Below are 22,776 nucleotides of genomic sequence, written 5' to 3'. Positions count from 1 at the left end.
TCTCATGCCTTCATTTCATTTCCCCCCTTCGTTTTTTCTGTTTTATTCTGTAATTCCTTTTCCTCTAGCACTGAATATCTTGTAGGCAGTGTCCAATAAATCGTGGAATGGACTTGTTGGTTCTGATCTAGTTTTGGTAGCTTTTATGTAATATCAGATGAGACTTGACTTCTGAAGTGCAGTGTTAGCTCGGTTGCCCTCACTCTCACTCTCACTTCACACTCTGCCTTAGAGTTTCAGTTAAGGGAGAATGAATCACAGACAGGTTCTTGGAAAGGACAGGAGTGACCTTCTGGGCTTCCTGCAGTTAACAGGTTTAATTCCTGCCTATATAAGGTCCTCCAGGAGGCGAGTGATCCTATGATCTCTCCTCTCCTTTCCTGTTGTACCCAGCTAGTGATTGCACTGCAGCTAAGTGTCTGGAACTGTTCATGGGCAGGGCAGGCAAGTTTCTTGGCTTTTTTTTCTTTATGGTGTGGGAAGTGTTCGTTGGGCTGCCACACTGCCCACCCCTAAGCCAGGGATAATTGACTCCTTTCCTCATGGGTACAACAAATTGTAAAAATACTAGGTAGTTTTTGCAAAATCAACTCAACAGCTACAGGTTGAATGAGAAATTTCCTAATAACATTGCTGTTTGATTTGAAATATTCAATTTGAGTTAATCCCAATTCACTTTAAAAAAGAGAGAGATTAGTTTTTGTTAAAGGTGAAGCAAGTAGGGTCCAAAAAAGAATAAGGAAGGTTAGAACTCACTGCTCACCAAAAAGGAGTCAGGACATTTGACAAACTAGATTACAATTCTCAGTTATGAGGAGATGGCATGGAAAAAAGTGCTCTTCCTTCCTCTCTTTCTCTCTCTCCCTCCGTCTCTCTCTCCCTCCCTCCCTCTCTCTCCCCCCCCCCTCTCTCTCTCTCTCTCCTCTCTCTCCCCGACACATACATACACAACAAGAATTGTTGGAAGATGCCCCATGCTCAGAAGTGATAAGTAATGTTTTGGGAGAGAAAGGGGGAGAATAACATCAATGGAGAATTAAGGTTTTTAAACACTGAAGCATGTAGAAAACTGGTAAGAGCAGTCAATGTAAGTGGCATATGAGATCATGGAGCCTTGGTCTCAGCTCCTTCACGGTTAGGTTTCTTTCTGCAGAGAACTTTTTCATGGGTCAGATGAGTATCCACTCTCTCTTAAGCCAGGGGCAGTTGTGTCCTTATTGATTTGAAAAAATATGTATTTACACAGGATGTTTTTAAATATCTTGACTGCAGTGGTGAATTGTGAGCAAAAGCAATAGAGTGCAGTAAAAAAAAGATAATGCAGTGGACCAGACTCCCCCTTTTTACAAAACACATCCCATTTTTATTTATTTTGGAGAGGCGGGTGTGTTGCATCACACCCAGCAATAGTCAGGTCTTACTCCTGGCTCTGTGGTCAAGAATCACACCTGGTGGTGCTCGAGAAGCATATGGGAAGCCAGGGACTGAACAATTTTGTATGGAAGGCAAGCACCTTACCCACTATGCTAGGGCTGCAGCCCCTCTTTTCACACTCTTATCATCACTTCTAGATTCTCCTGAAGCCGCTCCTTTACTGAGAGGGTCTTCAGTCTTCTCTACGTGAAGCCAGTGTTTCTCCATCTGGCTGGTGGTGTTTTTTTTAATATTCTTTTTTTCAGCTCAGTAGTTGCCACTCAAAGGATTGTGATCCTCATGACTTTGGGCTTCTGTCGGGCTAGTGACTAATCAACTTCCCAAGAAGCTCAGGAGGGAGCTAGAGCGATAGCTCAACGTGTAGGTCGTTTGCCTTGCACGCTGCCGACTCAGGTTTGATTCCCAGCATCTCATCTGGTCCCCTGAGCACCGCCAGGAGTAATTCCTGAATGCAGATCCAGGAGTAACCCCTGTGCATTGCCGGTAGTGACCTAGAAAAAAAGGCAAAAATAAATAAATAAATAAATAAATAAAGAAGCTCAGGAGGCAGGGCTTTCTGAGAATAGGGAAGAACAAACCCAGGAGAGTATAAGAGTCACCACAGTGGCCATGTGCCACATTTCCAAACCTGCAGCGATCAGAAGGCAAACTACCACTTCAGCATCTGAAGATGACTTCCGTGCATGGAGCTGGCTACCATCCTACCTACAACCCGGTGAGACTGAGACCCAGGTCCTGACCTGGGTTCACCCTGACCCCCACTCTCCAGGTCACTCCCAGCCTGAAGCACAGAGGAAACAGAGATCCGGGACCTGCCCCACCCCCATTACCCCAGGGACTTGATGTACTCCTTCTCTGAACCTCCATTCCTAACACTAAACCCTCTTCTTCACGTTGACCCTCAATCTGGGGTCCCTCTCTCTTGTGAAAGGGATGGGAGTGGGCACATTTCTGGGAAGGGAAATGCTACTTTGCACACATGAGAATTGGGGCCCTTGCCGGGATCAATTGCAGACGCTGCCCTTCTGTGAACCCATCCCATGTGCCCTGAAAGACGGGACGTCTGTCTACATCCGAGGAGTGGCCTTCAAGAACTTGCAGAGGTACTAATCTCGGCCACTCTTGGGTGTTAGTCTCCTATTTTGTTACTTTATGTTCCCCAGATGAATGCAATCTTTCTATATCTATCCCTCTCTTTCTGACTCATTTCACTAACGTGATACTTTCCATGTAGAACTACGTGTATGTAAATTTCAAGACTTCAACTTTTCTGACAGCTACATAGTACTCCATTCTGTAGATGTTCCAAAGTTTCTTTAGTACCTGGAGTTTTGCTCCATGGCTTGGAGTCCAGCCACACATGCTAGAGGAAAAGGGAGCTCAGATAGAGAAGGAAGCACCAAATAAAGGGTGTTGGGAGGATTGTCCCAGGATGGGAGAAGCATGCTGAAAGTAAACTATAGACCAAACATGATTGTCACTCAATGCCTCTTTTGCAAACCACAACACCCAAAAGGAGAGAGAGAACAAAAGGGAATGCCCTGCCACAGAGGCAGGGTGGGGTAGGGGGATTGGGGGTGGGAGAGATACTGGGACCCATGGTGGTGGAAAATGGTCACTGGTGGAGGGATGGGTATTTGATCATTGTATAATTGAAACCCGAGCACAAAAATTTGTAAGTCTAAAACTGTACCTCATGGTATTTCACTAATGAAAAAAAAAAAACTCCCTATGTGTATGTGTGGGGGCAAATATATATATACATATATATATTATATTATATTAAGCCAGAAAACAGAACATCCTGAGGTGAGGGATCCCCATACTAGGCCTGGGAAGGGACTGACACTGAGTAGCATTTGCAGTGGTGTTTCTGGCTGCCAGGAACTGTTGGAGAGACCAAACCCTCAGAAAGGGGAGAAAAAAGATGAAGCATAGACAATGCTGCATGGTGATGCAATCCTATATTGAGAGTGGGGGGATGGAGAGGAGAAAGAGGGGTGTTGCATAGTCTCTTTAAGGGTGGCAAAGGGAAGATTTTCTGGGTGAAACAAAACTGTTCAGGGACTAAAGGAGAAGATGGGGTTCTGGGGGGCTGCTGGCATCAGGGCTTTGAGGGAGCGGAAAGGACTGATGCAAAGGCCCCAGGGTGAGGGGAGATGCCCTCTGGAGAACTTGGTGATGCTCCAGGAGTGGCATGCTCTCACTTGGGTGCTCCAGGACCCTCTGATTTCATGGGGGTGGGGATGCTCCTGAGGAATTGTGAAGGGAACAGGAAGGCCGAGCAGCCAGAGCTGTAGATGCTGGCACAGAGACTGGACCCTGGGTATTCAGGTGTGCCTGGACCATTTGTGTTGAAGTTGAGGGTGTCAGTGAGCAAATAAGTAAGGTTCATTTCATACTGGGACTCTGGGCCACCATGTCCCACACCTCTTGGTCATAGATCCCAGTCACCACCTCACTGTCACATGAACCATATTGTGTGGAACTAATTGGGCTCTCTGGTGCCCCTGACCCATTTCTGGCACCGTTGTCGGGAGGATTTGAGGAACAGGCTCTCGTATCCCCCAGCTTCGTGGTGAACTTTAGCCTGGGACCAGATCCAGTAGTCCACGACATCGCCTTCCACTTCAACCCCCGCTTTGGTGACTTGAACAAGGTCGTCTTCAATTCACGGTTGTCGGGCAAGTGGGGTCATGAAGAGGAGTTAAGGAGGATGCCCTTCAAAAACGGGGAGCACTTTGAGATTCTGGTGATGATCACGCAGCAACATTACAAGGTGAGAGTGAGGCACCTCCTCTCAGCTGACCCTTTTTCTAGGTTCGGTTTCGGACTTCATTTCCTGCTTGAATTTGTTGATTGGTCTGATGGGCCACACCTGCTACTGCTGAAGGGCGGGTGCTATGTTGGGGGGAAGATTAAAAACTCTCCCCTGAAACTCGTGAACACGAGCCTGAGCTCCAGCCTGCGCATTTACCTGCCGTCCCAGTTTTCTTTTTCTGTATTTATTTTCCCCTCCTCCCCTTTGTGGCTATAACATCTGGGGTTGCCCCTAGTTGCAGGTACACTAAAATGGCAGGGACTTAGGTGGACTGTGGAGAATAGGATTCAACCGAGAGTTTCAGATATGCAAGACATGCACTCTACTGTTGAGCCCCACCCCAGCCTTATGCCCCTCTTGTTCTCCTCAACCTTTTTTCAGAGGAATCTACAGAACTTAGTCAGGGTGATGCGGTCTGTGTTAGAATTAGACCTCAATGTCCAAACCAGAGTCAGACTTAATGTTCTCCCAACTTCGCTCCCAGACCATGTTTTGCATCCTTGATAATTGCTATTTTTGAGCTGTTTCTATTTTGATGCTCAGGACCTCACTCAGACAAAGCATCTTATCTCCTACAGAACTGGTCACTGACTTCAAGTTGATCTTATACCCGTGGAATCTGAGGTCCTGACTCTGGGTCTCCAGCTTTCCCTCCCAGATTTGATGCTGAGTTTAATAGCTCTCTATCCCTACTTTCTGTTTGTACTTTCCCAGCGTCCCTTGGAACTCATGACCTCTGGTCTTCATTACCTTTGCCCTCTAGGTGTTGGTGAATGGAAATCTTTTCTGTGAGTATGGGCACCGGATCTCCATCCAGAATGTCACCCACCTGATAGTGAATGGGGACATGACCCTTCAATCTGTTAACTTCCTTGGCAGCTGTCCCACCTACTGTGAGGTGAGTGTTCTCTCTCATTGGTTAGCTTCCTTCTTGCCTTCCCTCCCATTGGTTGATTTGCAGAGTTGCCTGGTGTGGATCCCTTGGTTGAACAATGCAGCTGAGCCAACAGTGACAGAGACTCTGCATAGAGGCTAGACAAAGCTTCCCTGGTGCTGGTAGCAGGTGCAATCTGAGCTCCATGGGAATATCTGAATCCAGGAGACTGACCTGGAGATCGACTTTACCCTTAAAGTACCAATTTTCCAATCACTGTCATGGAAAATCAATATAGTTTGGAAGGGAAATCAGGGCCAGGGAAGTTGCTGGGTGGTAGAACTCTTACCTTCCTTGTGAGGTCCTAGGTCCTCGGTCCTCAGCAGTGCAAAATAATAATCTTAATAGAAATTATCAAAAGACAATTATCTTAATCATCAAAAGATAGTTATCAAATAAAATATTTCTAAAGAGATTTAAGAGTGGTTTAAAATGTGAGACACAGGGGGTCATGTGTATGCAGTTGACCAAGGTTTGCTCCCCAGGCCCAAAGTGTCCCCTCTGTCCTGTTGGAATGATCCTCGTGCACTGAGCCTGGAGCTATAGCAGAGCACTGCTGGGTGTTACCAAAACCCAAAACATAAAAATAAAGTAGAAGGCAAAAGAGAACAAAGTGCAGGGAGAAGATGCAAAGGAGTGAGGAACAGGCCTTCTATGGTGAGTCCCTAGCTCAATCTTGGCACTCGATGGCCCCCCAGCTTCACCCAGAGGAAGCCAGAAGCACTACTGGGCCCAGGGACTTAAGAGTCCAGCCTGTTTGGTCAAGTATTGCTGCGAGTGGCCCAGGGACTCCAAACAGTGCATGAGAAACCCTCTCACAAAAGGGAGGGAAGAAAGGATGAAAAGGGAGGGAGAGAGAGATGGAGGTTGAAGAGAAGAGGCCAGAGAAAGGTGAGGGAGAAAGTAAGAGAAAGAGAGGGAGACTGGTGGGTGAAGCACAGACCCACGAGACTGGGGTTGTGGTGCAGAGGCAGTGTCTGGTCTCAAGGGCTCCAGGTGCCTTGGGGAAGCTGTAGAGGGAGGGGCCAGTTGAGATTCCAGATGAGGTGATCAGAGTCAGGGGCTTTACCCTGAGGAGAGTGACTTCAGTATGGGCTTTAGGTTGAGAGGAGGAGAAGGGCTGAGGAGGGTCCCGACACAGCAGGAAGTCTAGGTGGGGACAAGAATAAAAAGGCTCTTATTCCTTTTCTTGTTTTCTATTTTTCTTGGAGGATGATCAGACACAGCAGAGATCAGGAACTATTCCAAACCTAGCACTTGGGTGTCACACCTGAATGTGATCAAGGAACCACAAGGAGCTGGGGTTCAAACTCAGGGTCCCCTTGATATGAAGCCTGTACTTTACATGCACACATCCCAGTTCTCTTTCCAGCATCCCCATGATCTCTGGAGCTATACGAGGAACTATCCAGAGCACAGAGCTTTTTAAATTTCGTACACTTATTTATTTTTTTATTGCATCACAACTGGTGATGCACAGAGGTTATTCCTGGCTTTGTACTAAGGAATTACTTATGGCGGTGCTCAAGGGACCATATGATGTGCTGGGAATTTAAACCTGGATCCGACGCGTGCAAGGCAAACGCCCTACCGCTATACTTACTATCACTCCAGCCCCCTGAGCACAGAGTTAGAAGTTGATCCCCACCAAACCATTAGGTGTGGCTCCCCAAACAAGCAAGAACTTAAGAAGTTTCTCATTGAACACTGGTGTTTAGTCAGGATGAGACCCCTCCATTTTGAGGCATCTGGGGCCACCTCTTGACTCCAGAGTTCCCATGGATGGTGATGTGTGGGTTGTCTTAGGGGGTGTCCTTCATCTCCTCTAAGTCTTACTTTGTCTTTGTTCCCACAGATACCTGTGGCTTTTATGGCATCCTACATAAGTACCTGCTGAGGGTCATATATTTCCCCTTAAGTGGGGCTTAGTGTCAGCGGATCCCAAGAACTCTAGTTATCGCTGTCTTCACTGTATATAGGTTCCTGGCGCCGATCTCTGATCGACAGTTAACCTGCCTGTAAATTGGAGGGCTCTATAGGCATCGGAGTTAGGGTCTTAGAATGAGCGGGGTTCATGAGGTCAGCTCTCCAGTTTTGTAACTCAGCATCCCAAGGAACACCTGCATGTGGTGATGAGCTGCAAACATTTGCTGACTGTTCTGTATTCTCTCTTCTTCACTGCACAGACCATGGAGGCACCCCCAGTCTTCTACCCGGTAAGACAGTCAGTGGGGGTCAGATTATGTGAGGGGTGATCTTGGGTAAGCATGAACTGCTGGTGGGGACTTGTACATAGGGGTGTCCTATGGGGAGGAACTAGAGTGGGCAGTGCGGGATGGGCAAGAGGTGGGAGAGGGTGGGAGGTGGACAGAGGCCCCTAGGAGGAGTGGGTACCCTGCTCTCACAGTGGACCCTTGCTTCTAACTTTAGTGACATGGGACGCATGTTCTCACCCCACAGCCTGTGCCATATATGCGGAGACTTCAGGGGGGACTGATGACCTGCAGAACCATCATAATCATGGGCTTCATCCCCCTCTCAGCCTCCAGGTACAGACTCCAAGTGGAGATGGGATGTGAACCCTATTCTCCATGCCTCCTCTCTTGGGGCAGCAGTACCGTACCTGAAAGTGCTGACTCCCACTTTCCTCTCTTCTTTCAGATTTTATATCAACTTCATTGTGGGAACCACAGGGGACATAGCCCTGCACATCAACCCGCGCATGGATGAGAAGGCCGTCGTGCGGAAGAGCCTCCAGAAAGGCGCCTGGGAGTCTGAGGAGAAGTCCATCTCCTACAATCCCTTTGCTCCAGGACAGTACTTCGATGTGAGTCCAGCTCTCTTTCCCTTCCCTCCAAGTATGTCTCCCACTTCACCTCACACCTTCCCCTCTCCTGCAGCTGTCAATTAGCGCCAGCCCCTGTAACTTCACAGTATTTGCCAACGGCCAGCACATCTTTGACTACAAACATCGTGTGTTGGTTACCATGGTGGACATACTGGAGATCGACGGGAATGTCGCCCTGTCCTATGTCCAGGTCTGAGCTTCACAGGTCGCCGGGATCCTGATAAATCCAGAAGAAAGAACCCTCCACCTCCTTAGGATGCTCCTTTAAATCCTTGAAGTTGTCTTTATTAACCTCTTTCAAATCCAGTTCACTTTATTTTTTTTTCTTTGTAAAGGACAGACATGTTTTGTTAGTTTGGCATAAACAAAATAAAGTCATGAGTTTGGAGCATCTCTTTGTCAATACATAACATTTAAAATCTTATGAGGATGATTTCGGTTCTCACGCTTGCAGGGCTTCACTTGATAGCTCAGCGCTGGGCACGTTTCCCAAATGCAAGCCCTGACATGTCCTCTCTTGGGTACCTGCACAGTTCTGTCCCTCAGAACAACGCAGAGGGCAAGAACAAGCATCTCAGACCACAACACCCAAAAGGAGAGAGAGAACACAGGGGATTGCCCTGCCACAGAGACAGGGGGGAATGGGGGGTGGGGGTGGGGGGATATTATCCATGGTGGTGGAAAATGGGCACTGGTGGAGGGATGGGTATCTGATCATTGTATAATCGAAACCCAAGCACAAAAAATTGTAAATCTACAACTGTAAAAAAAAATAAATAAATAAATAAATAAAGGGAAAAAATAAATTAAAAAAAACTTTCTTAATTAGAAAAGAAAAAAAAGAACAAGCATCTCCAGCATTTGCATGTGTGAGGTGACTGTCTGGGTCTATGGAGTGTTCCCCTCCCTGGTTACACAGTTTTCTGCACCATTTCAGCTCACTTTGGTGTGCCTGGCCCATCAAAGGATGGGGCAGGTGACTGGTCTGTGAATCTTCACACAAAGGAAGAAGCACAAACACTGAGCCAGTGAAGGAGATGCCAGGGAGCTGTTAGGACTAAAGAGTACAGAAGTCTTGAATGACTTTGAGTAGGTCATGATGTTACAGGATTTCATGGGTATAAGTCAGTTAAAATCCAATTCTAAATTTAGAATGTAGTTGGAGGGTATTGATATGTAAATGAACAATTTAAAAAATAATTGTAAGGAGGCTTAGGTGTGAGGGGTGTGTCATACCTGGGAATGCTCATGGGTACTCCTGTTTTCTGTATGCAAGGACCACCCCTGGTGTTGCTTAGGGGACCATATGAGATGCTGGCAATTAGCCATATGCAAATCAAAGGCCCTACCCACTAACTCTCCAACACCAGAGCTAATCTTTTTCTTGTTTTTGGGCCCTCAGAAGTGCTCAGGGACTCAGAAACAAATCTCGAAACCCAGCAGCTTTTGGCAGAAATGTGTCCAGACCCCGCAGTAGGTTACTGTCGCCAGGCCACCCCATGGGGGAATGGGTGCTGTCCCTCCGCCTGCTCCCTCTTGGCGACTTGGTGGCTGTCATCCTCCAGAGGCCATTGGACAGTCAGGCTTGGGCCCGCAGTGACGAAACTTGTTGGGCCTTACAGGATGGGGTGGGGGGGAAGCCAGGCCTGTCCTCCCCACCCCAACGAGACCCCAAGTCATCGCTCACGAACGGCCTCTCTGGCTCCTGATCAAGCTGTTCGATGGCCATGATCCCAGAGACTCAGGAGCAGATCTCTAAACCCAGTGGCTTTTGGCAGAAATCCCTCCAGATTTAAGTGGTAAAATTTCGGAATTTCAAAACCACATGGCCCTACTGCAGCCACACGACATCATATGTTATTCATAACCAGCAATAGAACACAAATTGTCTATTGTTGCCTTTTCAGCAGATCTGAGTGTTGGGGTAAAATCTCAAATAATGGTGGGTTTGGTGTTGAAATAGTGAATGTGATCAAAGTAAAGGTAAAGGTAAAGGTAAAGGCCCTCCCGTTGATCGTCGATTTGCTCGAGCGGGCCCAGTAACATCTCCATTGGAGACTTTGTTGTTACTGTGTCTGGCATATCGAATATTCTCGGTAGCTTGCCGGGCTCTCCGAGAGGGGCGGAGGAATCGAACTCGGGTCGGCCATGTTGGCCGCTTGTAAGGCGAACGCCCTACCGCTGTGCTATCGCTCCAGCCCAGAGAGAGAGTAATGCTGAAATCATCTGCCCCACAGGCAGGGGGAGGGTGTGGGATGGGGGTATACTGGGATTTTTGGTGATGGAGAATGGGCACTGGTGAAGGTACGGGTGTTTCATTGTATGACTGAGACTTAGACCCAAAAGCTTTGTAACTGCTCTCACGGTGATTCAATAAATAAAATTATAAAAAATGGGGGGGAAAAAGTAAGGTGGAGTTCATGCACAATTCAATCAGCTAATCAGTGGCTGAATAAATAGCAGTACTCCTACAAAAAAAAAAAAAAAGAAGTGCTCAGGGGACCCTGGATTCCTACCAAGAAGGCGGGCAGTTCAAGGTAAGACCCAAGGAAGCAATGCTCTTTGGGACTACTGCAGCTGATATTCCAGGCTATCCTCCACAGTGCTCAGTGGTCTTTGGGGCTACCTTAGGAATGTCAGGTAGCCATGTAGTGGCTTAACTGATTCGGGGTCAGGTGTGTGTCTACCAGACACTCTAACCACTGTACTGTCTCCTAAATCCTCACTTCATAATTCTTAAATTTTCTTCAGCCTAAAATGTTTGTAAGAGGGCCATAGAGAGAACTCAGTGGGCTGAAGGATTTGTTTTATAGCTAGGAGGCCTGAGTTCAATTCCTAGCACCATAAGTTCCTCCATTACTGTCGGGTATGAACCCTCCCCCAAAAATAAAGTGACAGTGACCCCTGAGTACCTCCAATGTCCCAAGAAACAACAACAAAATTTATAACAAAATACTGTGGGAAATTGCAAGGGCTAACAGTACAAACACTGGGATATGGGTACAAACAATAAATTGCTTTGTTTTGTGACTCACCCAATGGTAATAGGGGCTAATCCTGCAAGACAAACCTGGGTCCTCATGGACAATGTGTACTATTATCATGCTGACCGCTGAGATTATTTCATGTTTCAGCATTTAAGAAAAAAAAAAAAGATTTCTAAGGCCACATTTCAGACCACTTATGACTGTCCACCCAGGAATACAGAGGTTAAACAACATTACAGAAATGTATTAGACGTTTGTGTCAGATATGTGGGAAGTCAAGTGCCTTCAGTGAATGCAAAAGGCACCCCAGAAGGTGTCAGGCTTAGGTTTTCGGTTTAAGAGTCCCCATCTGAGCTTGTACAGCACCCAATCACGGGGGACCAGGACGTGTGTGCTCACAAAGTGTGTGGGTGCTCACTGTGTGCGTTTGGTGGTCAGGAGTCATCTCCCCACCTCAGCTGGCCACTCCCGATGGATGCAATAGGCAGGAAACAGGGCTACAAAGCTGGTTGGTGATCAGTCACAATTTTTTCCAATCTCTATCTCCATCCCAGATCACACTCCTCACTCATTCCAGTCTCCTACTTTCTCCCATGCTAGTCTCACTCTGCCCCCATTCCCTTCAGAGTCAGTTAGGAGTTCCACCTCATGGTTGGGGGTAGCAACACACAATAGGTAAGATAACACAATCAGCATATGAAAAGCCCTTCCTTTCATGGCAGCCTCTTTTAAGACAAAGATCTCATCTTATTAGGAGATCTGCTCAAAGGTGAAATTTTATGTAAGGGCATAAATTTCCATAGTCCATATTTGTTTAAACGTTTTAAATTTACTTCTTAATAATCTTTCTAGTCTTTTTGTATGAAAATTATTAAGCTTAAGGGTGGCTCTCCTGGGGACATCTCACTATATATCGCAGACTACAGTCCTCAGGCCAGATTAGTCCTGCCTAACCACAGCAGGGTCCTTGTCCAGTCCCTTCTCTTTGGGTTATGATCGAGTTTGTCCATGACCATCTCAACTCTTTATAAGCTTTATGGTGCTGGGACTGTCTTTTCAATGCCAGAATAGCTTATATCTTGCCCTGGGTGCATCCAATCCGTTCTTTGGGACCCTCCTTTTGGGGTGCCAAGCGATAATACGGCAGGGAGGGCACTTGCCTGGCACTCTGCAAACCCAGGTTCGATCTGCGGCATGCCATATGGTTCCCTGAGCACAGCCACTAGTAATTCCTGGGTGTAGAGCCAGGAGTTACCCATGAGCATTGCCAGGTGTGGCCCAAAAGCCAATCAAAACAAAACAAAAAATAAACAAAATGAGCACAAAGGGACCAGAAAGAGGAGATGAAAGGGTGGGGGCAGCCTTTTGACGGATCAGCTTAGAACCCAAATTGCATATGGGAGCTGACTGATCATTCTGTGTATTGTGTATTGATCAATACTTGTGTATTGATATACGACATCATTTAATAAACTTCTGGGACACAGTTTGGGATCTGGTTGTACCACCATCACCCCACACCTTCATTTGCATATGCAACCAGATTGGTTTTTCCAACTTAATGTCCTCCTAGATTGTAACCAATCAGATAGGAGAAACAGCTAAGGGATGAGAATATATCATGTATATAAATATAGTCACTATAAAGAGGAATTGAAGGTGTGGAAAAAGAGGTGCTGTCTAGAATGCAGAGCTTCCTGTTTCTGTGATTGCTCCCATTTTTTATTTGGGGGCTATTCCCAGCAGTGCTGAGGGCTTACTCTTGGCTCTGTGCTCAGGCCCCTTATGCGGTGCTCAGGATCCCCTACTCACTGACTGGACCTAACTTGGTCAGCCGTGTGCAAGGTAAAAGTGCCTATCAGCTCTCTCTCAGACCCCACCAACTAAAACTGTTAAAAAAAATCACTGAAACATAAAAGAGTCCCAGTGGTCAGCATGGTAATATTACATATTGTCCACAAGGACCCACAAGATTTGTTCTTGCAAGACTAGCCCCAACTAGTACTGGGTGTGTCACAAGAAAAAAAAGTATTGTTCGTATCCAGGTATCCTAATATTTGTACTATTTCATTGCAATTTTTCCCCAACATTTTGTTATGAAATTGGTTGTTGTTTCTTGGGACACACTTAGTGGTACTCATGACTCACTGTCGCTTTCTTTTTTTTTTGGGGGGGGGTCAAATCCGAAGGACCTTATGATGCTAGGAATTGAACTCAGGCCTCCTAACTAAGAAGCAAATCCTACAGTCCATTGAGTTCTCTCTCTGGCCCTCTCACAAACATTTTAGACTGAAGAAAATTTACAAATTATTCATTGAGAAACTAGGAGATAGTACAAAGATTAGAGTGTCTGGTAGACAAGAACTTGATCCAGGATCTTTATGCCAACACATGGTTTCTGGACATTGCCAGGGTAGCCCCAAAGACCACTGAACACTGTGGGGGATAGCCTGGAATATCATCTGCATTGTCCCAAAGAGCATTGCATCCCTGGACCTTCCATTGAACTTCCAGCCTTGTTGGTCAAGAATCACTTGGGGGGGGGGGGCATGGTGCCGCCAGCAGGTCAATCTGTACCTGTGTGGCGAGTGTATCAGCAGCCTGATGGCACCTTCAGACTTCGAGATACCCCAAAATTGCTACTGTGCCTTTGGCCAGACCCCAAAAACTTGGGACAAAGTTTTCCAAGAAAGTAAATGGTCAAAAGTTAGGTATGTGGGAAACACACCCACAAACCAACTCTGGCTCAGCTATATAATTGGAGGCATGACCTCTCTGGTTCCTGATTGAACTGCTTAATGGCCAGTCTCTGGGATCATCCCAGAGACTAAGAAACAAATCTCGAAACCCAGCAGCTTTTGGCAGAAATGCGTCCGGACCACGCAGTAGGTTACTGTCGCAGGGCCACTCCAGGGGGAAAGGGTGTTGTCCCTCCGCCTTCTTCCCCCTGGCTGCTCGGTGGCCGTCATCCTCCAGAGCCCACTGGACAGTCAGGTTTGGGCCCACAGTGACGAGACACGCAGGTCCTCACGGATGGAGGTGGAGCCGGTCCTGTCCTCCCCACCCCAACGAGACCCCAAGTCATCGCCAACAAACGGCCTCTCTGGCTCCTGATCAAGCTGCTTAATGGCCATGATCCCAGAGACTCAGGAGCAAGTCTCAGAACCCAGCAGGTTTCAGCAGAAATCCCTCCAGATTTAAGTGTTAAATTTTGAAATTTCAAAATCACGTGGCCACTACTGCAGCCACGCGACATCATATGTTATTCATAACCAGCAATGGAAAACAAATTGTCTACTGTTGCCTTTTCAGCAGATCTGAGTGTTGGGGTAAAATCTCAAATAATAATGGTGACTCTGGTGTCAAAATATTTAATGTGATCAAAGTAGAGAGAGAGTAATGTAGAAATCATCCACTCCACAAGACAAGAACTAGTAGGGGGAGGGTGTGAGATGGGGGTATACTGGGGTTGTTGGGGGTGGAGAAGTGGGCACTGGTGAAGGTACGGGTGTTTCATTGTATGACCAAGACTTAGACCCAAAAGCTTTGTGAATGCTCTCACGGTGATTCAATAAATAAAATTATAAAAAAATGAAAAAAGAAGTAAAGTGAAGTTCATGCACAATTCAATCAGCTAATAAGTGGTGAATAAATAGCAGTACTCCTACATAAATAAAAAAATGAATCACTGGTGGGAATCCAGGGTACCCTGATCACCGTCTGAGGGCCCAAAATCAACAAAAAGATTAGCTCAGGAGTTGGAAAGTTAGTGGGTAGGGCCTTTGATTGGCATGTGGCTAATCGCGGGCATCTTATATGGTCCCCTAAGCAGCACCAGGAGTGGTCCTTGCATGCAGAAGACTGGAGTACCCATGCGCATTCCCAGGTATGACACACCCTCACACCTGCACCCCCTTAAATTTGTTTTTAAATTGTACGTTTACATATCACTTTCCTCCAACTGTATGCTAAAGTTCGCATTTAGACTGTAACTGCCTTGTACCCATGAAATCATCTAAAAGCATGATCTACTCAAAATCACTCAAAGACTTCTGTACCCTTAGTCCTAACACCTCCCTGGCATCTCATTTACTGGCTCAGTGTTTGTGCTTCTTCCTTTGTGTGAAGATTCACAGACCACTCACCTGCCCCATCCTTTGATGTGCCAGGCACACTACTGTGAGCTGAAATGGTGCAAAAAACTGTGTAACCAGGGAAGGGAACACTCCATGGACCCAGACAGTCACCTCACACATGCAAATGCTGGAGATGCTTGTTCTTCCCCTCTGTGTTGTTCTGAGGGACAGAGATGTGCAGGTACCCGAGAGAGCACATGGCAGGGCTTGTGTTTGGGACATGTGGCCAGCCCTGAGCTATCAAGTGAAGCCCTGTAAGCATGAGAGCTGAGCTCATCCTCATAAGCTTTTTAAATGTTATGTATTGACAAGGGGCTGGAGCGATAGCACAGCAGGTAGGGCGTTCACCTTACAAGCGGCCAACATGGCCGACCCGAGTTCGATTCCTCCGCCGCTCTCGGAGAGCCCGGCAAGCTACCGAGAGTATTCGATATGCCAAACACAGTAACAACAAAGTCTCCAATGGAGACGTTACTGGGCCTGCTCGAGCAAATCGACGATCAACGGGAGGGCCTTTACCTTTACCTTTATGTATTGACAAAGAGATGCTCCAAACTCATGACTTTATTTTGTTTATGCCAAACTAACAAAGCATGTCTGTCCTTTACAATGGAAAAAAAATCAAGTGAACTGGATTTGAAAGAGGTGAATACAGACAGCTTCAGTGATTTAAAGGAGCATCCTCAGGGAATGAGGGGGGGGGTCTTTCTTCTGCATTTATCAGGATCTTGGCGACCTGTGAAGCTCAGACCTGGACATAGGACAGGGCGACATTCCCACCGATCTCCAGTATGTCCACCATGGTAACCAACACACGATGTTTGTAGTCAAAGATGTGCTGGCCGTTGGCAAATACTGTGAAGTTACAGGTGCTGGCGCTGATGGACAGCTGCAGGAGAGAGGCAGGTGTGACATGGGGCAGGACACATACTTGGAGGGAAGGGAAAGGGAGCTGCACTCACATCGAAGTACTGTCCTGGAGCAAAGGGATTGTAGGAGATGCTCGTCTCCTCAGTCCCCCAGATACCATTCTGGAAACTGTTCCGCACGACGGCCTTCTCATCCATGCGCGGGTTGATGTGCAGGGCTATGTCCCCTGTGGTTCCCACAATGAAGTTGATAAAAAACCTGAAAGTAGAGAGAAAAGTGGGAATCATCACTTGGGGGTACAGTACTGCGTGCCCCAAGGGAGGAGGCATGGAGAATAGGGTTCACATCCCATCTTCACTTGGAGTCTGTACCTGGAGGCTGAGAGGGGGATGAAGCCCCTGACTACGATAGTTCTGCAGGTCATCAGTCCCCCCTGAAGTCTCCGCATATATGGCACAGGCTGGAGGGTGAGAACATGGGTCCCATATCACCAAAGTTAGAAGCAAGGGTCTACCGTGAGAGTAGGGTGCCCACTCATCCTAAGGGCCTTTGTTCACCTCCCACCGTCTCCCACCTCTTGCCCAGCCTCCTCTGACCACTCTACTTCCTATCCACAGGACAACCATATGTACAAGTCCCCACCATCAGTTCATGCTTACCCAAGATCACCCCTCACATGATCTGACCCCACTGGCTGTCTTACCGGGTAGAAGACTGGAGGTCCCTCCATGGTCTGTCCAGTGAGAAAGAGAGAATACAGAACAGTCAGCAAATGTTTGCAGTTCATCACCACATGCAGGTGTTCCTTGGAATGCTGAGTTACAAAACTGGAGAGCTGACCTCATGGATCCCCCTATTTCTTAGCCCTTAACTCTGATGCCCATAGAACCCTCCAATTTACAGGTAGGTCAACTTTCGATCAGAGAGCAACGCTAGGGCCCTATATACAGAGAAGATAGCGATAATTAGGGTTCTCGGGCTTCCTCAGACACTGAACCCACTGAAGGGGAAATACGTGATCCTTAGCAGGTACTTATGTAGAATGCCATAAAAGCAACAAGCATCTGTGGGAACAGAGACAGACTAACCACCCAAAGTAAAACCTAGAGGAGATGAAGGACACCCCCTAGAACATCACCATCCATGGGAACTCTGGAGTCAAGGGGTGGCCCCAGATGCCTCAAATGAGGGGGTCTCATTCTAACTAAAACCCATTGCTCAATGAGAAACTTCTTAAGTTCTTGTTTGTTTGGGGAGCCACACTTAGTGTTTGATGGGGATCAACTCCTAGTTCTGTACTCAGGGGGCTGGAGTGATAGTACAGCAGGTAAGGCGTTTGCCTTGCACGCGTCAGACCCAGTTCGATTCCCAGCACCCTGAGCACCACCAGGAGTAATTCCTGAGTGCAAAGGCAGGAGTAACCCCTGTGCATCGCCAGGTGTGACACACACTCAAAAAAAAAAAAGTTTACAAACTTTAACAAGCTCTGTGCTAAGGATAGTTCCTGGTATTGCGCCAGAGATCATGGGGGTGCTGGAAAGAGAACTGGGATGTGTGCATGCAAAGTATATGCTTCATATTAAGGGGATCCTGGGTTTGAACCCCAGCTCCACGTGGTTCCTTGATCACATTCAGGTATGACTCCCAAGTTTGGAAGAGTTCCTGAGCTTTGCTGTGTCTGACCGCCCTCCAAAAAAAAAATAAAAAACAAAAGAAATAAGAACCCTTTTCTTCTTGTTCCCACCTAGACTTCCTGATGTGTTGGGACCCTCCTCAGCCCTTCTCCTTCCCTCAACCTAAAGCCCACGCTGAAGTCACTCTCCTAGGGTACAGACTCATACCCCAAGGGAGCTAAACAATGAGAAAGAACACTCACCTCACAAGAGGTGGAACTGCTGCGAAGGAAGTTAACAGATTGAAGGGTCATGTCCCCATCCACATACAAGTGAGTGACTTTCTGGAGGGGGGTCCGGAGCCGAAACTCATAGAAAAATTGTTTGTTCACCAGCACCTGAAGGGCAAAGGTAATGAAGATCAGAGGTCATGAGTCCCACAGGGGCTCTCAAAAAGCACAAACAGGAAGCACAGATGGAGAGCTATTAAACTCAGCATCAAATCTGGGATGGAAAGCTGGAGACCCAGAGTCAAAACCTCAGGTTCCACAGGTTTAAGATCAACTTGAAGTCAGAGGTCAGTTCTGTAGGAGAGAAGATGCTTTGACTGAGTGAAGTCCTGGGCATCAAAAGGGAAACAGCTCAAAAATGGCAGATTATTGGTCTGGGAGCGAGGTTGGGAGAACATCAAGCCTGACTCTGGTTTGGACACTGAGGTCTAATTCTAACACAGACCGTGTCACCCTGAATAACTTCTCTGAACTCCTCTGAAAAATGGTTGAGGAGAACAAGAGGGCCATAAGGCTGGGGTGGGGCTCAACAGTAGAGCTCATGTCTTGCATGTGTGAAACCCTGGGTTGAATCCTATTCTCCACAGTAATTCTGCAGGCTGGAGCTCAGGCTTGTGTTCACTGAGTATCATGGGCAATGTTTGATCTCTGCCCCAACACGGCACCCTCCCTTCAGCAGTACCAGGTGTGGCCCATCAGAACAATCAACAAATTCAAGCAGGAAATGAATTGCGGAACTGAGATAAAGGGTCAGCTGAGAGGAGGCACTTGACTCTGACCTTGTAATGTTCCTGCTTGACTATTACCAGCATCTCGAAGTGCTCCCCGTTTTTGAAGGGTATCCTCCTTAACTCCTCTTCTTGACCCCACTGGCCTGACAACCGGGAATTGAAGATGACCTTGTTCCAGCCATCAAAGCGGGGGTTGAAATGGAAGGCGATGTCGTGAGCTACTGGATCTGGCCCCAAGGCAAAGTTCACCACGAATCTGGGGGAAAGGAGGGCCTGTTCCTCAAATCCTCCCAGCAAAGTTGCCAGAAATAGTCAGGGACTCCAGAAGCCCAATCAGTCCCACGGAAGATGGTTATGGTGACAGTGAGTTGGGGACGAGGTGGTAACTGGAATCTATGACCAAGAGATGTGGGACATGGTGTTCTGGCATGCAGTGAACCATATTTATTTGCTCACTGATACCCCCAACTTCAACACACATGCTCCAGGCAAACCTGACTACCCAGGGGGCCAGTCGCTGTGCCAGCATCTACAGCTCTGGCTGCTCAGGTCTCCCGTTCCCTTCACAATTTCTCAGGATCATCCCCATTCCCATAAAATCAGAGGGCCCTGGAGCACCCAAATGAGAGCACGCCACTCACTGGAGCATCCCCAAGTTCTCCCGAGGGCATCTCCCCTCACCCTGAGGCCTTTGCATCAGTCCTTTCTTCTCTCTCAAAGCCCTGATGCCTGCAGCACCCCAGAACCCCATCTTCTCCTTTAGTCCCTGAACAGTTCTGATTCACCTAGGAAATCTTCTCTATGCCACCCTTAAAGAGACTATGCTATGCCCCTCTTTTCCTCTCCATCTCCCCCACTCCCCATATCAGATTCTATCACGATGTAGCATAGTCTATATTTATTCTTTTTTCTTCCCTTTCTGAGGGTGTGATCTCTCCAACAGTTCCTGGCGGCCTGGAACCCCACCGCAAGTGCTAGTCAGTGTCAGCCCCTACCCTGGCCTGGTATGGGGATCCCTCACCTCTGCATGTTCTTGAAGGCGACTCCCTGGATGTAGACAAATGTCCCGACGTTGAGGTCATATGGGATGAGTTTGCTGAAGGGCAGCGTCTGCAGTAGAGCCAGGGCAAGGGCCTCAATTGTTATGTGTGCAAAGTAGCATTTTCCCTTCCTGGAAATGTGCTCACCCCCATCCATTTCACAAGAGAGAGGGACCCCGGATTGAGAATCAACATGAAAAAGAGAGTTGAGTGTTAGGAATGGAGGCTCAGTGAAAGAGTAAATCAAGTCCCAGGGGTGGTGTAGGGGGCCTGAATCCCTGTTACATCTGTGCTTCAAACTGGGAAGGACCTGGAGAGTGGGGGTCAGGGTGAACCCAGGTCAGGACTTGGGTCTGGATCTCACCGGGTTGTAGGTGGGATGGTAGCCAGGTGCAGGCATGAAAGTCATCTTCAGATGCTGAAATGGCAGTTTGCTTCTGGCAGAGCTCAGGAGTGGAAATGTGACATATGGTAATTGGGGGTGACTCTTATATTCTCCTGGATTTGCTGTAACCTCCTCCCAGAAAACCCCACCTCCTGCCCCTGCCAGCTGGCTTCATCCTCCTCCCTCAGATCTTCCAGAAAACTTTAGCAAATAAAATTCTCTACCCCCATCTTATCTTTGGAACTCCCTCATAGTATTACAGAATAAAGCTCTTATATTTGGGAGTTGCTTAGTCACCACTTTTGAAGTAGCCCGAAGGTGTGAGGATCTCAACCCTTTGATCGGCAACTACTGAACTCTTGGGAATTGTAAAACATAATGAGGCATCACCCAGATACAAAAACTTTGACTTCACACAGAGACTGATGAACCCACCCACCCCCCCCCCCCATACACACACACACTCAGAAAAGCAGCATCTTCAAGAGAATCTAAAATTCATTATAAGAATATGAAAAAGGGGCTGGAGTGATAGCACAGCAAGTAAGGTGCTCACATTAAGTGGGGCCAAACTGGGTTTAATCCCCAGCATCCGTTAAGGTTCCCAAGCATCTCCAGGAGTGATTACTGAGTGCAGAGCCAGGAGTAACCCCTGAACATCGCTGGTTGTGGTCCAAAACCCAAAACCCGCAAAAAATAAATTAAAACCCCAAAGTGGACTGGAGAGATAATACAGCAGGAAAGGTGTTTACCTTGCTTGCATGCATTTTTGTGTGTGGAAAAAAAAATGGACTCAGGCTCTTCATCTTTATTTTACTAAACTCTATTCATTTTTCTCACCATTCCCCACTGCAATCAAGAAAGGAAACTAGGGTCAGAGTGACAGTACAGCAGATCAGACGTTTGTCTCGCACAAGGCCAACCCAGGTTCGATCTCCGGATTCTCATCTAGTCCCGCAAGCACTGCCAGAAGAAATTCCTGAGTGCAGAACCAAGAGTAACCCCTGAGCTTTGCTGGGTGTGACACAATATGAAAAAAAAGATAATAAATCACCCCATGCAAATACATATTTTCCAAAACCAAAAAGGGACAGTACTCTCCTGGCCCTAGGGAGACTGAGTACTCATCTGACCCTTGAACAGATTCTCTGCAGAAAGAAACCTAACTGATGGTGAGACAAAGCCTCCATAATCTCATCTGCCACTCACTGACGGCTCTCACCAGTTTGCTACGAGCTTCTGTGCTTAAAAACAGCTTAATTCTCCATTTTTGTTCATTCTCTCTTTCTACCCAAACATTATTTGTCTCGTTTGACTATAGAACATCTTCCAGAAATTCTTGTGCACGTCTGTGTGTGTGTGTGTGTGTGTGTGTGTGTGTGTATGTGTGTGACTGATGGGGATGGAGAGAGGCAGAGACAGAGTGAGAGAGAGCTCTCTTTTGCTCTTCTCTTACAGTCTCCTCATAATTGACAACTGTAATGTAGTTTGTCAAATGTCACTGAATGTCCTGACTTCTTTCTCGCAGGACGTTAGAGGGGAGTGTGAATTATAACCTTCCCTGTAGTTTTTTGGGCTCTGTTGCTCTACCTTTAATAAAACTAGTCTTGAAACTGGAGTGATAGCACAGCAGGTAGGGAGTTTGCCTTGCATGCGGCCAAGCCAGCTTTGATTCCCAACATCCCCTATGGTCCCCCGAGCACTACCAGGAGGAATTCCTGAGTGCAGAGCCAGGAGTAACCTCTGACCATTGCTGGGTGTGACCCAAAGCAATAATAATAATAATATTAATATTAATAATAAAACTAATCTCTTTTTATTTAAAAATCAGGAATGAAGCCTGGGGTCTTTCAACCCTAACCCCAGCCACTTCTTTAGGGAGTTTCAGGGTGGGCCACTGGGGTACCCCAATCTCAAACTTCCCACCCAAAAAAAACAAACAAGTCAACAGAATCCCTGCCCTTTCCATGAAGCAGTTCCAACTGCAGTGCAATCACTACCTGGGTACATCAGGAATGGAGAGAGATTATAGGATCACTTGTCTCCTGGAGGGCCTGAAGTAAGCAGGAGTTAAGTCAGTTAACTGCAGGAAGGTCCAGGAGATCATCCAAGACCCTGCTGAGAATCTCACGCTTTTTCTTTCTCACTTGGCTGAAACTCTGAGGCAGTGTTTGAACTGAGATCCTAAGAGGGTGAACAGCCGCTCTAACAGTGCAACTCAGAAGATGTTAGACCAAAGTGCCCCAAACTAGATCAGAACCAACAAGCCCACTTCCCATTTTCTTGGACACCTCCAATAAGATATTCAGTACCAGAGAAGAAACAGCTGCAGAGGAAAACTGAAAAGCACAACTCGAGGGGAAGAAAGGAAGAGCATGAGATAAATGCCACAAATAACTTATGGCAGGAGCCCTTCTCAGCTCACCAGGACTTTAGCCAGTCTCAGTCCCTTTTTTTATACCCATCACAGGATGGACCTCAGTTTTAGTATGCTTCCTTTGACACCAATCTGGGACCTTCCAAAAGAATTTCCTAGTACCACTGGTCCTTGCTCAAGACACAAATGGACAGGGCAATGGAGAAGGGACTGATCATCTCATCAGCAATATTGTGATACCAAAAATATTGGGAATATTTCCTAACCCCAGTTCAGGTCTAATAAATTACCTGTGTCCTGGCGTCACTCA

At 47.1% G+C, this 22,776-nt stretch overlaps 2 protein-coding genes across 2 annotated transcripts; one reads left to right on the top strand and one right to left on the bottom strand.

Moving 5' to 3' along the window:
• The first annotated feature begins 2,078 nt into the window (after positions 1–2,078).
• Positions 2,079–8,233, top strand: LOC130044267 (galectin-4-like). Its single transcript, XM_056136938.1, has 8 exons — positions 2,079–2,149; positions 2,449–2,537; positions 4,006–4,213; positions 5,019–5,153; positions 7,376–7,405; positions 7,650–7,738; positions 7,851–8,016; positions 8,090–8,233. Exons 1-8 carry the CDS (start codon positions 2,105–2,107, stop codon positions 8,231–8,233), a joined length of 906 nt encoding a protein of 301 aa, XP_055992913.1. The 5' UTR covers positions 2,079–2,104.
• A 7,672-nt stretch (positions 8,234–15,905) lies between these two features.
• LOC130043423 (galectin-4-like) lies at positions 15,906–20,132 on the bottom strand. Its single transcript, XM_056135686.1, has 8 exons — positions 20,069–20,132; positions 19,686–19,774; positions 18,713–18,920; positions 17,907–18,041; positions 16,734–16,763; positions 16,402–16,490; positions 16,123–16,288; positions 15,906–16,049 (listed from the first exon to the last, which is right to left on the bottom strand). The coding sequence occupies exons 1-8, from the start codon at positions 20,111–20,113 to the stop codon at positions 15,906–15,908; spliced, it is 906 nt and encodes a 301-aa protein (XP_055991661.1). The 5' UTR covers positions 20,114–20,132.
• Positions 20,133–22,776: the final 2,644 nt, after the last annotated feature.

Source organism: Sorex fumeus, unplaced genomic scaffold (assembly GCF_029834395.1).
Source record: "Sorex fumeus unplaced genomic scaffold, SorFum_2.1 ptg000122l, whole genome shotgun sequence".
NCBI lineage: Eukaryota > Metazoa > Chordata > Mammalia > Eulipotyphla > Soricidae > Sorex > Sorex fumeus.
Note: the sequence above shows the minus strand (reverse complement) of the source record. Positions and strands in the feature narration are given on the sequence as shown.

Coding starts and splice junctions, on each gene's coding strand:
- LOC130044267 (XM_056136938.1), top strand. CDS start 2,105: ATGACTTCCGTGCATGGAGCTGGCTACCATCCTACCTACAACCCG. Junction 4,214..5,018: donor TCACGCAGCAACATTACAAG/GTGAGAGTGAGG, acceptor TTTGCCCTCTAG/GTGTTGGTGAATGGAAATCT. Junction 7,406..7,649: donor CACCCCCAGTCTTCTACCCG/GTAAGACAGTCA, acceptor CTCACCCCACAG/CCTGTGCCATATATGCGGAG.
- LOC130043423 (XM_056135686.1), bottom strand. CDS start 20,113: ATGACTTTCATGCCTGCACCTGGCTACCATCCCACCTACAACCCG. Junction 19,775..20,068: donor ACCATCCCACCTACAACCCG/GTGAGATCCAGA, acceptor GCTCTACTGCAG/ACGCTGCCCTTCAGCAAACT. Junction 16,289..16,401: donor ATCCCCCTCTCAGCCTCCAG/GTACAGACTCCA, acceptor CTCTACTTTCAG/GTTTTTTATCAACTTCATTG.